The sequence below is a fragment of the Salmo salar genome, chromosome 18 (assembly GCF_965601325.2).
Source record: "Salmo salar chromosome 18, fSalSal1, whole genome shotgun sequence".
NCBI classification, from domain to species: domain Eukaryota; kingdom Metazoa; phylum Chordata; class Actinopteri; order Salmoniformes; family Salmonidae; genus Salmo; species Salmo salar.
In genome coordinates this window covers 69,031,623-69,043,743 of record NC_138308.1, presented here as the reverse complement: position 1 = coordinate 69,043,743, position 12,121 = coordinate 69,031,623, and the positions used below count along the sequence as shown (strand labels likewise).

At 45.3% G+C, this 12,121-nt stretch overlaps 1 protein-coding gene across 20 annotated transcripts in view; it reads left to right on the top strand.

The window, feature by feature from the left end:
- LOC106577504 (ankyrin-2) overlaps positions 1–12,121 on the top strand; it is a 262,877-nt gene that overhangs the window by 195,565 nt on the left and 55,191 nt on the right. For all 20 annotated transcript variants that reach the window (XM_082965071.1, XM_082965072.1, XM_082965067.1 and 17 more), the window contains 10 exons: positions 2,095–2,193; positions 4,278–4,376; positions 5,169–5,366; positions 6,869–6,967; positions 7,547–7,645; positions 7,808–7,906; positions 8,170–8,367; positions 9,616–9,714; positions 10,261–10,359; positions 10,546–10,743. In XM_082965071.1, the coding sequence (XP_082821197.1) occupies positions 2,095–2,193; positions 4,278–4,376; positions 5,169–5,366; positions 6,869–6,967; positions 7,547–7,645; positions 7,808–7,906; positions 8,170–8,367; positions 9,616–9,714; positions 10,261–10,359; positions 10,546–10,743 (1,287 nt within the window). The remainder of the gene's footprint in view (positions 1–2,094; positions 2,194–4,277; positions 4,377–5,168; positions 5,367–6,868; positions 6,968–7,546; positions 7,646–7,807; positions 7,907–8,169; positions 8,368–9,615; positions 9,715–10,260; positions 10,360–10,545; positions 10,744–12,121) is intronic.

The window sequence follows — 12,121 nt, the reverse complement described above, 5'->3', positions numbered from 1 at the left end:
CTTTCATAGTGTCCGTAGAGTTTTTTTACTCTGAGAATTAGAACCTAACAGCAGCGAGGTCTTGGGATCCATCCCAATACCCTCCTTTGTGTTCTTTCCTTTACTGGAAATAGTGCAAAGATTGTAGGTTATAGGAAGAGCTGCCCACACACACTGTGCCAACATAGCACTGAGTCCAAGAACCATAAAACACAGGAGACTTTAGAGCACACACACACACACACACACACACACACACACACACACACACACACACACACACACACACACACACACACACACACACACACACACACACACACACACACACACACATTTAAAGCGAGTAGAGTGAAATGCCCTTTAGGAACCCACAGTCAGCAATTGAGTCGCTTTCTAGGACAATGACACCTTCTGCCTCAGCACTTCCTGTTTCTCGGAATCCTCATGTCCATGTGTGTGGTCCCCATCAGCCGCTCAGACAGAGAGAGGAATGAGTCTTAGGAGAATGCCAGTCCTTTTCATGAGACAGAACTCAAGGCGAGAGATGGAGAGAGTCATCTGGCCAAGCTGAAAGGTTACTTGAAGGTCACAGACTCAATGCAGTCCTGTTCTGACTGAGCCCTTTGTGTCTACAACTTCAGCACAAATCTCCTAACTCAGCAAGGGACTCCACAGTCAGAAACCTTACCTTTTATTTGCAGAAACGTAACACTCAAAACCACTGTAGTTTCTGCTGTGTCATACTTTCTCAGGCACTTTTTCAGTCACAGTCAACATAACAAGCTGTGTGTCCTGCAGTGCTCTGGACCAGGCTGAGGAAAAAAGCTCAGCTTTCACATTGTCAGGATTTCACAGAAATCAGAGGAGTGGCCGAACGCCAAAATAACATAACACATCCTAACAGAAGGAGAATGAACAGGAGCCATTCATCAGCAATTCCATTCAATTCAAGCTCTATTGTCCCAGCAAGGAAATTCATTGAGGTATATTAGAAAGCGTGACATCAGTCACTAGACGCCTTGTCCTGAACTACCCCCACTGTCTGTGGAACAACATTGCACGTAATAGAAACTGGTCAAAAGTAGTGCACTGTGTAGGGAATAGGGTGCCATTTGGGCTGCTGACTAGGTTATAACACAGCTCTGTTATTGCCACAGACGGGTCAGTGTGGGTCAGGGTATCAGTTATCACGATTATAACTCTAATATTCTAGTAAAGCAGTCTGTCTAATCAGGAAAACATCTGTACCGGCTGGCAGACTTGATAAAATAATAAAGCCCTGCATGTGTTTACTAGTAAACAAGCTCCACAACAACATCAACAATAATGCCATAGAAAACCCTAACCTAAGAAAACCTTAACCTAAGAAAACCCTAATCTAAGAGATCACTAACCTGAGAAAACCCTAACCTAAGAAATCCTTAACCTAAGAGAGCCCACCGGCCCTAACCTAAGAGAACCCTAACCTAAGAAATCCTTAACCTAAGAGAGCCCTAACCTAAGAGAACACTAACCTAAGAAATCCTTAACCTAAGAGAACCCTAACATAAGAGAACCCTAACCTAAGAAATCCTTAACCTAAGAGAACCCTAACATAAGAGAACCCTAACCTAAGAAATCCTTAACCTAAGAGAGCCCTAACCTAAGAGAACCCTAACCTAACAAACTCCTGGGCCCTAACCTAAGAGAACCCTAACCTAAGAGAACCCTAACCTAAGAAATCCTTAACCTAAGAGAACCCTAACATAAGAGAACCCTAACCTAAGAAATCCTTAACCTAAGAGAGCCCTAACCTAAGAGAACCCTAACCTAAGAAATCCTTAACCTAAGAGAACCCTAACATAAGAGAACCCTAACCTAAGAAATCCTTAACCTAAGAGAGCCCTAACCTAAGAGAACCCTAACCTAAGAAAGCCCTGAACTAAGGAAACCCTAACCTAAGATTTGAGGTAAACAGGGGATACTGTATGTAACAACATTACTCGTAATAGAAATGGTATACTGGCCTTGTAACAGCACATATGTATACAGTAGGATAGGTAGTTATATACCATTAGTTCATTGGTTTATTTCGTTTGAAATGTGTCTTCAATTGGGTTCTATGTATTTCAGAATGGGATCACGCCCCTCCACGTGGCCTCTAAGCGTGGCAACGCTAACATGGTGCGCCTCCTACTGGACAGGGGGTCTCAGATCGACGCTAAGACTAGAGTGAGTCCACACAAACACACACACTCATACATACATACAGTGCACGTATACACATACACACACACACATACACACACACACACCGTTTGACCCCCTCACTGTGCACAGGTGTGTGACGCAGTGTCCTTTCTACCAAACTGTCATTATTGTCCAGTGGTAGTGCTGCAGTCACTTTCCACCAGACTCAGCCGTGGATATCTTCTTCAGCTGCAGCAATGTATCATTGTCTCATCCACAGCCAGTGGTGACGCACTGGGTCGCTGTGTGTGTGTGTGTGTGTGTGTGTGTGTGTTTTAAGTTTATGTACTGTGTAAGTAGGTGTACTCACTGTTCATATTGTATGTAGGTGTGGGTGTGTTGATAAGTGTGAGATAGGGAGTGTGTGTGTGTGTGTGTACTGCATAGCTGTTGGATGTGTGTGTGAGTGAGAGCTGCAGCACTATGTATTTACGGCTAGCTCACTAGAGAATAACTTGTTGAGTCTAAAAGCCCTCCATTTTGACACGCTGTTATTCTTGTGTCCTTGGCTGTTTTGCTGCTCAATCAGCTTACTGCATTAACTTAGGGCAAAAATCCCTTCTGACGCAATCCCTCTCCCTGCTCTCTCAAATCACTCCATCACTATACCTCCCTCCTCCCTGAGCCTGACAATCTATCCATCTTTCATAACAGAAAACATCCTGTTTTTAGTAACGCGATAGATATTTACGCGTCCGTTACCAAGGTATTACATCCTGATATCATTCTAAGGTCCAGAGTTAAACTAAATATCATATGAATAAAGATGATGTGATTAGACCCAAACGTAACGAAAACGTCCACTTAACGTTAGATAACGGTACAGTTCCCGGTCAGGGCAGGACAGTGCCTGTTTAGACTGTTAGCATTCTATTACCTGCGTATTATATCCATATCATTTGTATTGTCCAGAGTTAATGTTGATATAATATCATATAGGTGGCTGCGTCTCAAATCTGAAATGGCACCCTAATCCCTATATAGTGCACTACTTTTGACCAGTGGCCGATAGTGCACAATTTTTTTTTTTTACCAGAACCCTATGTAGGGAATAGGGTGCCATTTGGTCCGCTGACTAGGTTATAACAAGCTCTGTTATTGCCACAGACGGGTCAGTGTGGGTCAGGGTATCAGTTATCACGATTATAACTCTAATATTCTAGTAAAGCAGTCTGTCTAATCAGGAAAACATCTGTACCGGCTGGCAGACTTGATAAAATAATAAAGCCCTGCATGTGTTTACTAGTAAACAAGCTCCACAACAACAACAACAATAATGCCATAGAAAACCCTAACAGCGGGGCCATCCTTGTGTTTTCTTTGTGCATTTTATTACACAAGCAGAGTTAAGATAAACAGCGCATACTGTATTTTTTGTTTTGTCTGTGCCAGTTTGATCTCTGGTGTGTGTGTGTGTGTGTGTGTGTGTGTGTGTGTGTGTGTGTGTGTGTGTGTGTGTGTGTGTGTGTGTGTGCGCGCGCGTCCGTGTGTGTGCTTATGAGAAGGGTGAGGTTAACATGTCACTGAAGCAAAGGTCAAGGACATTTCAGCCGCCATGTTTCAATACGTGTCTCTACATGCTACTGTATGCATCCGTTGTTTGACACGGGAATTTGAATTGAACAAAGCCTTTTGTCCACTGATAATCAATGTACAAGATACTCAGGGGTCATAGCCACAGATATAATCTAGTCAAATAATGTAAGTCCAATGTGGATGAACGAGGTTCACCCTGTAGTGAACCAGGGAATGGAACAATCACCCCGGCCCTTAGATGTCACAATCTGATCTATACCCTGCTACCACCGGTGACCTTGTCTTATGTGTATACGTGTGTTTATTCATGCGAGATTGGGGGTTGTTTTGTGTGTGTGCGTGCGTGCGCGCGTGTGTGTTTTGTTTGCCCTGTGTGTTTGAACCGTATGTATGTGTGTGTGTGCGTGTTCATGTGGTATGGGGTTATTGGTATACAAGTGTGTGTGTGTGTGTGTGTGTGTGTGTGTGTGCGTGCGTGCGTGTGCGTGTGTGTGTGCGTATTTGACCATCTGTGTGTGTGTTTTCTGCAGGACGGCCTCACACCTCTACACTGCGCGGCCAGGAGTGGACATGACCCTGCAGTGGAGCTACTGCTGGAGAGAGGAGCACCCATGCTAGCCAGGACCAAGGTACACACACACACTCATAACACCCAGCCCGCGTGGTTATATCTGTGGGTTGAATAAAGAGAAAAGTGGTAAAAGAGGATGGTAGCAGTGCCCGGCTATGTTATGTGTTATGATTGTGAGGCGATATACAAATTTGACAGACACAAGACGGGGACATCAAAATGGTATGTCAAGGGAACTGTACTATTCAGATGGGTTAAATGGAATAGTAACCTAACTGAAATCTGGACAGTGGCTGTAGGTCTATAACCTCTCACATAGCCTTATATAATATTAACTCCTCCAGAATTAAGCATTTCTTGCAGTAAAATTATACATCAAATTTTTACTCTGGGACAGGAGTGGCAAAATATTATTGATTTATTTCAGCATCTTGAGAGAATGAATTAATGAATTAATGAATTAACCATCTGTAAAGGTGGTGGTGCTATCTTTATTTCAACCACATAAAATATGCATCCTGGTCAAACTGAAATCTTATCAAAAACATGTTGGGTTGTTTTAACAGCTTTTCATTTCCTTAAAAAAGGTCAAACTGATGTAATTTGGAAATTTTGCATGGAAAACCTTTCCCATGTATTTTTTGTTATTGCATTTGCTCCCCGGTCCCTAAAGGTTTTTGCTGCGCGGGCCTCCGATTTTCACTTTATCACTTATAGTCGGGTGGTTGCGGATGGGTTATTAGCAATTATGGGCAGGTGCGGGTGAACAAACAGCTGACCCATGCATCACTAACACACACCCTCTCTCTGACCATCTTCTCTCTCTCTCTCTCTCTCTCTCTCTCTGTAGAACGGTCTGTCTCCTCTCCACATGTCAGCTCAAGGCGACCATGTTGAGTGTGTCAAGCACCTGCTGCAGCACAAGGCGCCTGTTGATGATGTCACACTGGACTACTTGACGGCGCTGCACGTCGCCGCCCACTGCGGTCACTACAGAGTCACCAAGCTGCTGCTGGACAAGAGGGCAAACCCCAACGCTAGAGCACTGGTAAAACTCACACTCCTATTACCACTAGTACAATGACTTCCAATACTCTAGGTCTATACTCTATCTATACAAAAGTATGTGGACACCCCTTCAAATGAGTGGATTCGGCTATTTGACAGGTATATAAAATCGAACACACAGCCATGCAATCTCCATAGACGAACATTGGCAGTAGAATGGCCTTACTGAAGAGCTCAGTGACATTCAACGTGGCACCATCATAGGATGCCACCTTTCCAACAAGTCAGTTCATCAAATTTGTGTCCTGCTAGTGCTGCCCCGGTACTGTAAGTACTGTTAGTGTTAAGTGGGAACGTCTAGGAGCAACAACGGCTCAGCCGCGAAGTGGTAGGCCACACAAGCTCACAGAATGGAAACGCTGAGTGCTGAAGTGTTGAAGGGCTACAGTTAGGCCCTAAAGCTTTGGCTTAGGCTACGAACTAACGGCAGATAAAAATTGTCTGTCCTCGGTTGCAACACTCACTACCGAGTTCCAAACTGGCTCTGGAAGCAACGTCAGCACAATAACTGTTCGCCAGGAGCTTCATGAAATGGGTTTTCATGGCCGAGCAGCCGCACACAAGTTTAAGATCACCACGCGCAATGCCAAGCGTCAGCTGGAGTGGTGTAAAACTCGCCGCCATTGGAGTCTGGATCAGTGGAAATGCGTTTTCTGGAGTGATGAATCACACTTCACCATCTGGCAGTCCGACGGAAGAATCTGGGTTTGGTGGATGCCAGTAGAAAACTACCTACCCCAATGCATAGTGCCAACTGAAAAGTTTGCTGGAGTAGGAATAATGGTCTAAGGTTGTTTTTCATGGTTCAGGCTAGGCCCTTTTGTTCCTGTGAAGTGAAATCTTAACGCTACAGCATACAATGACATTCTAGACGATTCTGTGCTTCCAACTTTGTGGCAACAGTTTGGGGAAGGCCCTTTCCTGTTTCAGCATGACAATGCCCTGAGTACAAAGCGAGGTCCATACAGAAATGGTTTGTCGAGATCGGTGTGGAAGAACTTGACTGGTCTGCACAGAGCCCTGACCTCAACCCCATCGAACACCTTTGGGATGAATCGGAACGCCGTCTGCGAGCCAGGCCTAATCATCCAACATCTGTGCCCAACCTCACTAATGTGTCTTGTGGCTGAATGGAAGCAAGTCCTCTCAACAATGTTCCAACATCTAGTGGAAAGCCTTCCCAGAAAGAGTGAGGCTGTTATAGAAGCAATGGGGGTACCAACTCCATATTAATGCCCATGATTTTGGAATGAGTTATTAGACGAGCAGGTGTCCACATACTTTTGGTCATGTGTTGTATGTGTTGTGGCTGTTTTTCCCATTCTGTCTCAGAGACAGAACTTTGGTAAAACAAAGTTTTAAGTGAAAATAAGATGGCCTCTTCTATCTGTCTCGACATGTCAACAATGTCCCTACATGTATATGCCACCTGTGCTGTAGGTGTGTTTCATTCATTCTGTGTCTGGGGTGTGTGTCTGTCAGAATGGTTTCACACCGCTGCACATTGCCTGTAAGAAGAATAGAGTGAAGGTGATGGAGCTGCTGGTCAAGTATGGAGCTTTTATCCAGGCCATCACAGAGGTAGGACATTAGCCTTCAAAATGTGAACAGTTACATCATAATACACAATTATGCGTGTCTTATTAGACAATACACAAATTAGCTTCCACAATATACACAAGAATGCAACCCCACACCGCTTAAACCTTCAATCCGGTTGACTTAAAGGTAGACTCAGCGAAATGACGTTGCCACGAGCAGCACCGGAGATATTGAGATGAGCGAGATGCAAGACTTTGCTCTCACACAGCCACACACAGTATCTGCGCATGTGCACGGGTTCGCTTCGCCCCGTTATAACGTGGTCGCCAGGGCACCGAAACAGCGGAGAAGTTGAGCCTTGCGCTTCAACGCTCTTATTTGTTGTCGATATTGACCCGCTATGCGCTATTACTTTCTGCATCTACGTCATATCGCTGAGTCTACCTTTAATATAATATCTGCCCATTTATACATAGACTTGGTTACACTAGTTTTATTAGCTAATATGTTTTGACCAGACCTGGCTTCAAACACATAAACAATGCAGAACGTATGTAAAGATGAAACATTTCTTGATTTGATCTCTCTCGCCGTCGCCCTCTTCCTTTCTCTCCCTAGTCTGGCCTGACTCCCATCCACGTAGCAGCCTTCATGGGTCACCTCAACATTGTCCTGCTGCTGCTACAGAACGGCGCCTCGCCTGACGTCAGCAACATTGTGAGTGACGGGGGGGGAGGTTCATGTGGTGACGGACAGTTGTGCGGACGTGTCTTAGCACGCTGTTTGTTTACGCTGTCGCCTGGCGTGCCTCTTTCTACGGTGTCATTGGCGCGTTTGTCTGCGTTTCTGCTGACTCGTACGTGTGTGTGTTGTGTGCAGCGTGGGGAGACGGCTCTACACATGGCAGCCAGGGCAGGACAGGTGGAGGTGGTGCGCTGTCTGCTGAGGAACGGCGCCCTAGTGGACGCCAGAGCCAGGGTAACGCATTTAACAACACCATTTACCACACAGTATTAGGCTGTTATCATCAGTGTTGAACTCTTCAAAGAAACCATCCAAAAAGTACCAACTGCGTCCACAAAAACATAATTAAACAGGGCTGTAAAATGAAACATTACAGCACTTTAACTCTGCACGTTCATTTCATGTACTGTAAAGTCACATCACCCATAACCTCTATATCCGTCTCTTATAAAACTCATTTTCTGCCTGCTATAACCTCCATGTCTCTACCCCTGCAGGAGGACCAGACTCCCCTCCACATCGCGTCTCGCCTGGGGAAGACTGAGATAGTTCAGCTGCTGCTGCAGCATATGGCCCACCCTGACGCCTCCACGACTAATGGATACACACCCTTACACATCTCAGCAAGGGAGGGACAGGTGGACGTGGCTTCAGTGCTGCTAGAGGCAGGCGCCTCACACTCGCTGGCTACCAAGGTAGGTGGAGAGCACACACGCTCACACACGCCTACATTTCACCTGCCTACGCTCAAACACACATGCCCCACATACACAACACACACTTGTACATCTTGGTGCTATTTTTGTGGGGATTTTTTTTATGGAGGAAATATATCCCCTTCTTTCCTTGTGGATTTTATACGAAATATCTCTTGATTCACTGTATGGCATGTTTCACAGGCGCCCACTATGGGGGCCACTGTCAGTATGAACTTCTATAATCTGGTTTAATCAGTGAAGGGTTAATGATGTTTTGGAGAACATCTGGGCCCTGCTCCTAAATTTTGCAAGAGGACATTGATGTTGTCATTTAATGATATTCAATGTGCATTGACGTGACAATATATCAGTGCTAATTTATTCATATGCTCTGGGCTCTGAATAAAAGCAGTTTATGAGGCAGTAAAATCCACCTCTCGTGATGGAGGTGCTCTCTCTTTTTCTCTCTCTCTCTCTCTCTCTCTCTCTCCCTTCCCCCTCTTCTCCTTGTCTCGTGGGGGGAAATGGGCGTGGCACTGTTAGCGTGACAAACAGGACAGCGGATGCTCGGATGCTCATTGAACAACATCGTCCTAGCCTTAGGCATGCCCCTCTCTGCCTCTCTCCCTAATCACGTATATTTAATCTATTGGTTCACATTTGATAAATTCTAATCTTTATCTCCTGTTTTTCACAAGAGCCTCAAACATGACCGTCATTAGCGCCTCTCATTCTCTTCTCGTCTACACATTGTTTCTACTCGGATGGGCATTACATCAGAAATGAACCAGCGTTACACAGACAAAGGATTCCCTCCCTTCATGGGTTGGGTCGTAAACACTGTGGTCATGTGACACGGGAGAGCGCCCGTTGTCCTATCACAACAGCCCTGGCCTCCTGTCAATGTGACAATGGCTGAAGAGCACCGCCTGGTGGCTATATTGGGACTAGGTATTACTTGTAAGACGGAAAGGCGAGGTTTGCGCTGCACATTGGGATTTTGGGTATTAACTACGATTGCATCAGCAATGTGGGTGTAGAGAGAATGGTTCTTATTGCGCATCTTATTCAACTGCATTACGCTTGATTCACATACATCATTAGTTGGACATTCACTTTAGATCCATTTGGAAATGAGGCTGTTATGAAATGATTGCTTTTTTATATATTCCATGAGCCTGAAGATCTAGTTAGTGGTTGTTACAATCATTATTAAATGGTCATCTGTATGTTGTCTCCATACAGAAAGGATTCACTCCCCTGCATGTAGCGTCCAAGTACGGAAGCCTGGATGTGACCAAACTTCTCCTGCAGAAAAGAGCCCCTCCCGATTCTGCTGGGAAGGTAAGCATCATTACCATAACTCAAACCCTAAATCCTAGTATAGCTCTACATGTTATAGAGGGGAAAATATAACTACACAATAAAAGTACATTTCTCACCAGGTGTGTTATATTTTCACAATTTCGATTCAGATAATTCACTGACCTTGAAGGACTGTTATGGGATAAAGAATAGTCTATATCGAAGCTTTATCTGGCTAAATATAATTTTTTAAAGTCTGTTTGTATTTCTGTGTTGAGGCTATGTTGTCAGCGAGACTACCGGTGAGCATAGTTTGACCAAATCAACTTTTCGTTTGATTAACTACTGTTTATTCCTCTACTTTTAGGAAAGACAGATAACATATATTATTTTTCTTTTTATTATTTTTGAATAAGGACCCACCCAGCGATCCTCCTGCTGCTTGCTCTTTAATTGAAGTCTAATTCTCAATAACACGCTGTAATAGTACCCCGATAACACAGCTTATCATATGTGTGTGTGTGTTGACTAGCTAGCATTAATAGCTGCTTGCTCCGCTAACCAGCCTGGTTTAATCCAATACAGAATGGCCTCACGCCCCTCCATGTCGCAGCGCATTACGATAACCAGAAGGTGGCACTCCTGCTTTTGGACAAAGGGGCCTCCCCCCACGCCACGGCCAAGGTGAGACCTCCCGTCACTCAGAGACCCCCGTCCGTCCGTCCGTCACTGTCCTCAGAGGCGGGAGGACAGACGTCGGTCGACCTCGGGGTGGATGGTCAACGTCATTTTGAAGCTGTGTGTGTGGACATCTTTTGGGGAATCTGTATAACTGAATTGATGTACTCTCGACCTTCCTCTCTCCTCCAGAATGGCTACACCCCACTCCATATTGCGGCGAAGAAGAACCAGATGGACATAGCGGTGGTGCTGCTGCAGTACGGGGCCGAGACCAACATCCTGACCAAGCAGGGGGTCACCCCTCTACACCTGGCCTCACAGGAGGGACACGCTGACATGGCCGCCCTGCTCATGGAGAAGGGGACTCAAGTCAACGTCCCCACCAAGGTAGGCCTACCTCTTCCCATCCCTCTCGGTTTTAAACTGCTTATGTAACGCGGCCGTGGGCCGAGATTTGAACCCACTCCTCAACGACCCACACTTTAAAACTAAGATGTTAAAATTGTAAATAGGCCTTCGTACTCACTGCTTCTGAGGGGTTCAAATGAACAGGGCCTCTGACGGTCGTCTTTCATTTCACTCTGTCATGTGCTCTCATTCCTTTCAAGTCTCCCTTTTAAAGTACCCTTGTGAATATAGTTACACACGCAGTAAGGGCTTAATCCTATCAGGTGTCGTTAGCTTGGACTATATTAGATTCATCGATATCTTTGTGACATTTTGCAAGGAAGTAGGAGTTACACACACAGCTCTCAAGTTAGTATCCAGCCTTCGGTTCTGATTTCAGAGCTGTAGCGTGGCATGTATGAATGTAACAGGAGTGAATTTGAGAGAAGCGGAGAGTGTCGTTTCAAGGCTATTTTAGGAAGAGTGTGAGACTGCTTGTGCCCTGAGCTGTAGAGGGCCGAGTCAGAGAGAGGGAGGTGGGAGGTTGATAAACTGCCGTGACGACCATGGATGTCTGCCCACACGTGTCACACCGAAGGCCCTGCCTGTCAGACACAGTCTTATTTAATGGTCCCTGTCTGTGGGCATGCATGCCCCTACACACACTTACAGTATACAGTACACTCTTAGAAAAAAAGGTTCTTCGGCTGTCCACATAGGATAACCTCGCCTGTCACTCAAAAACTCCTCCCTTTTTGTTTCCAGGTAGAACCCTTTTGGGTTCCATGTAGAACCCCCTGTGGAGAGGGTTCTACATGGAAGCCAAAACAGTTCTACTTGGAACCAAAAGGGTTCTACCTGGAACCAAAAAGGGAGGAGTTTTTGAGTGACAGGAGAGGTTATCCTATGTGGACAGCCGAATAACCTTTTTTTCTAAGAGTGTAGGCATGCACATACTATAAATACATACGCATATGAATACAGTTCATGCACACAATTGCATGTACACACATGCATGTGCACACACGCACTTTACAGTCCCCCACCCACACACACACACACACACACACTTTGTCTTTGAAATTTAGAGCAGGCAAGCAAGGTCACAGGGCTTCATCTCCAGCCATGCAGAAACCCAGATATGTTCCTCCTTTAAACTTTTTACAAACCATTCATTCTTCATCCAGCTCCATTAGTCAACCCCAGACAGACCTCCCACTGGGCACACACTGGTTGAATCAACGTTGTTTCCATGTCATTTCAATGAAATGACGTTGAACCAATGTGGAATAGACGTTGAATTGACGTCTGTGCCCAGTTGGGCTGAGTGGACGAAGATATATCACTGCTTTACATTACCTTGTCTGCCTTGTCTCAG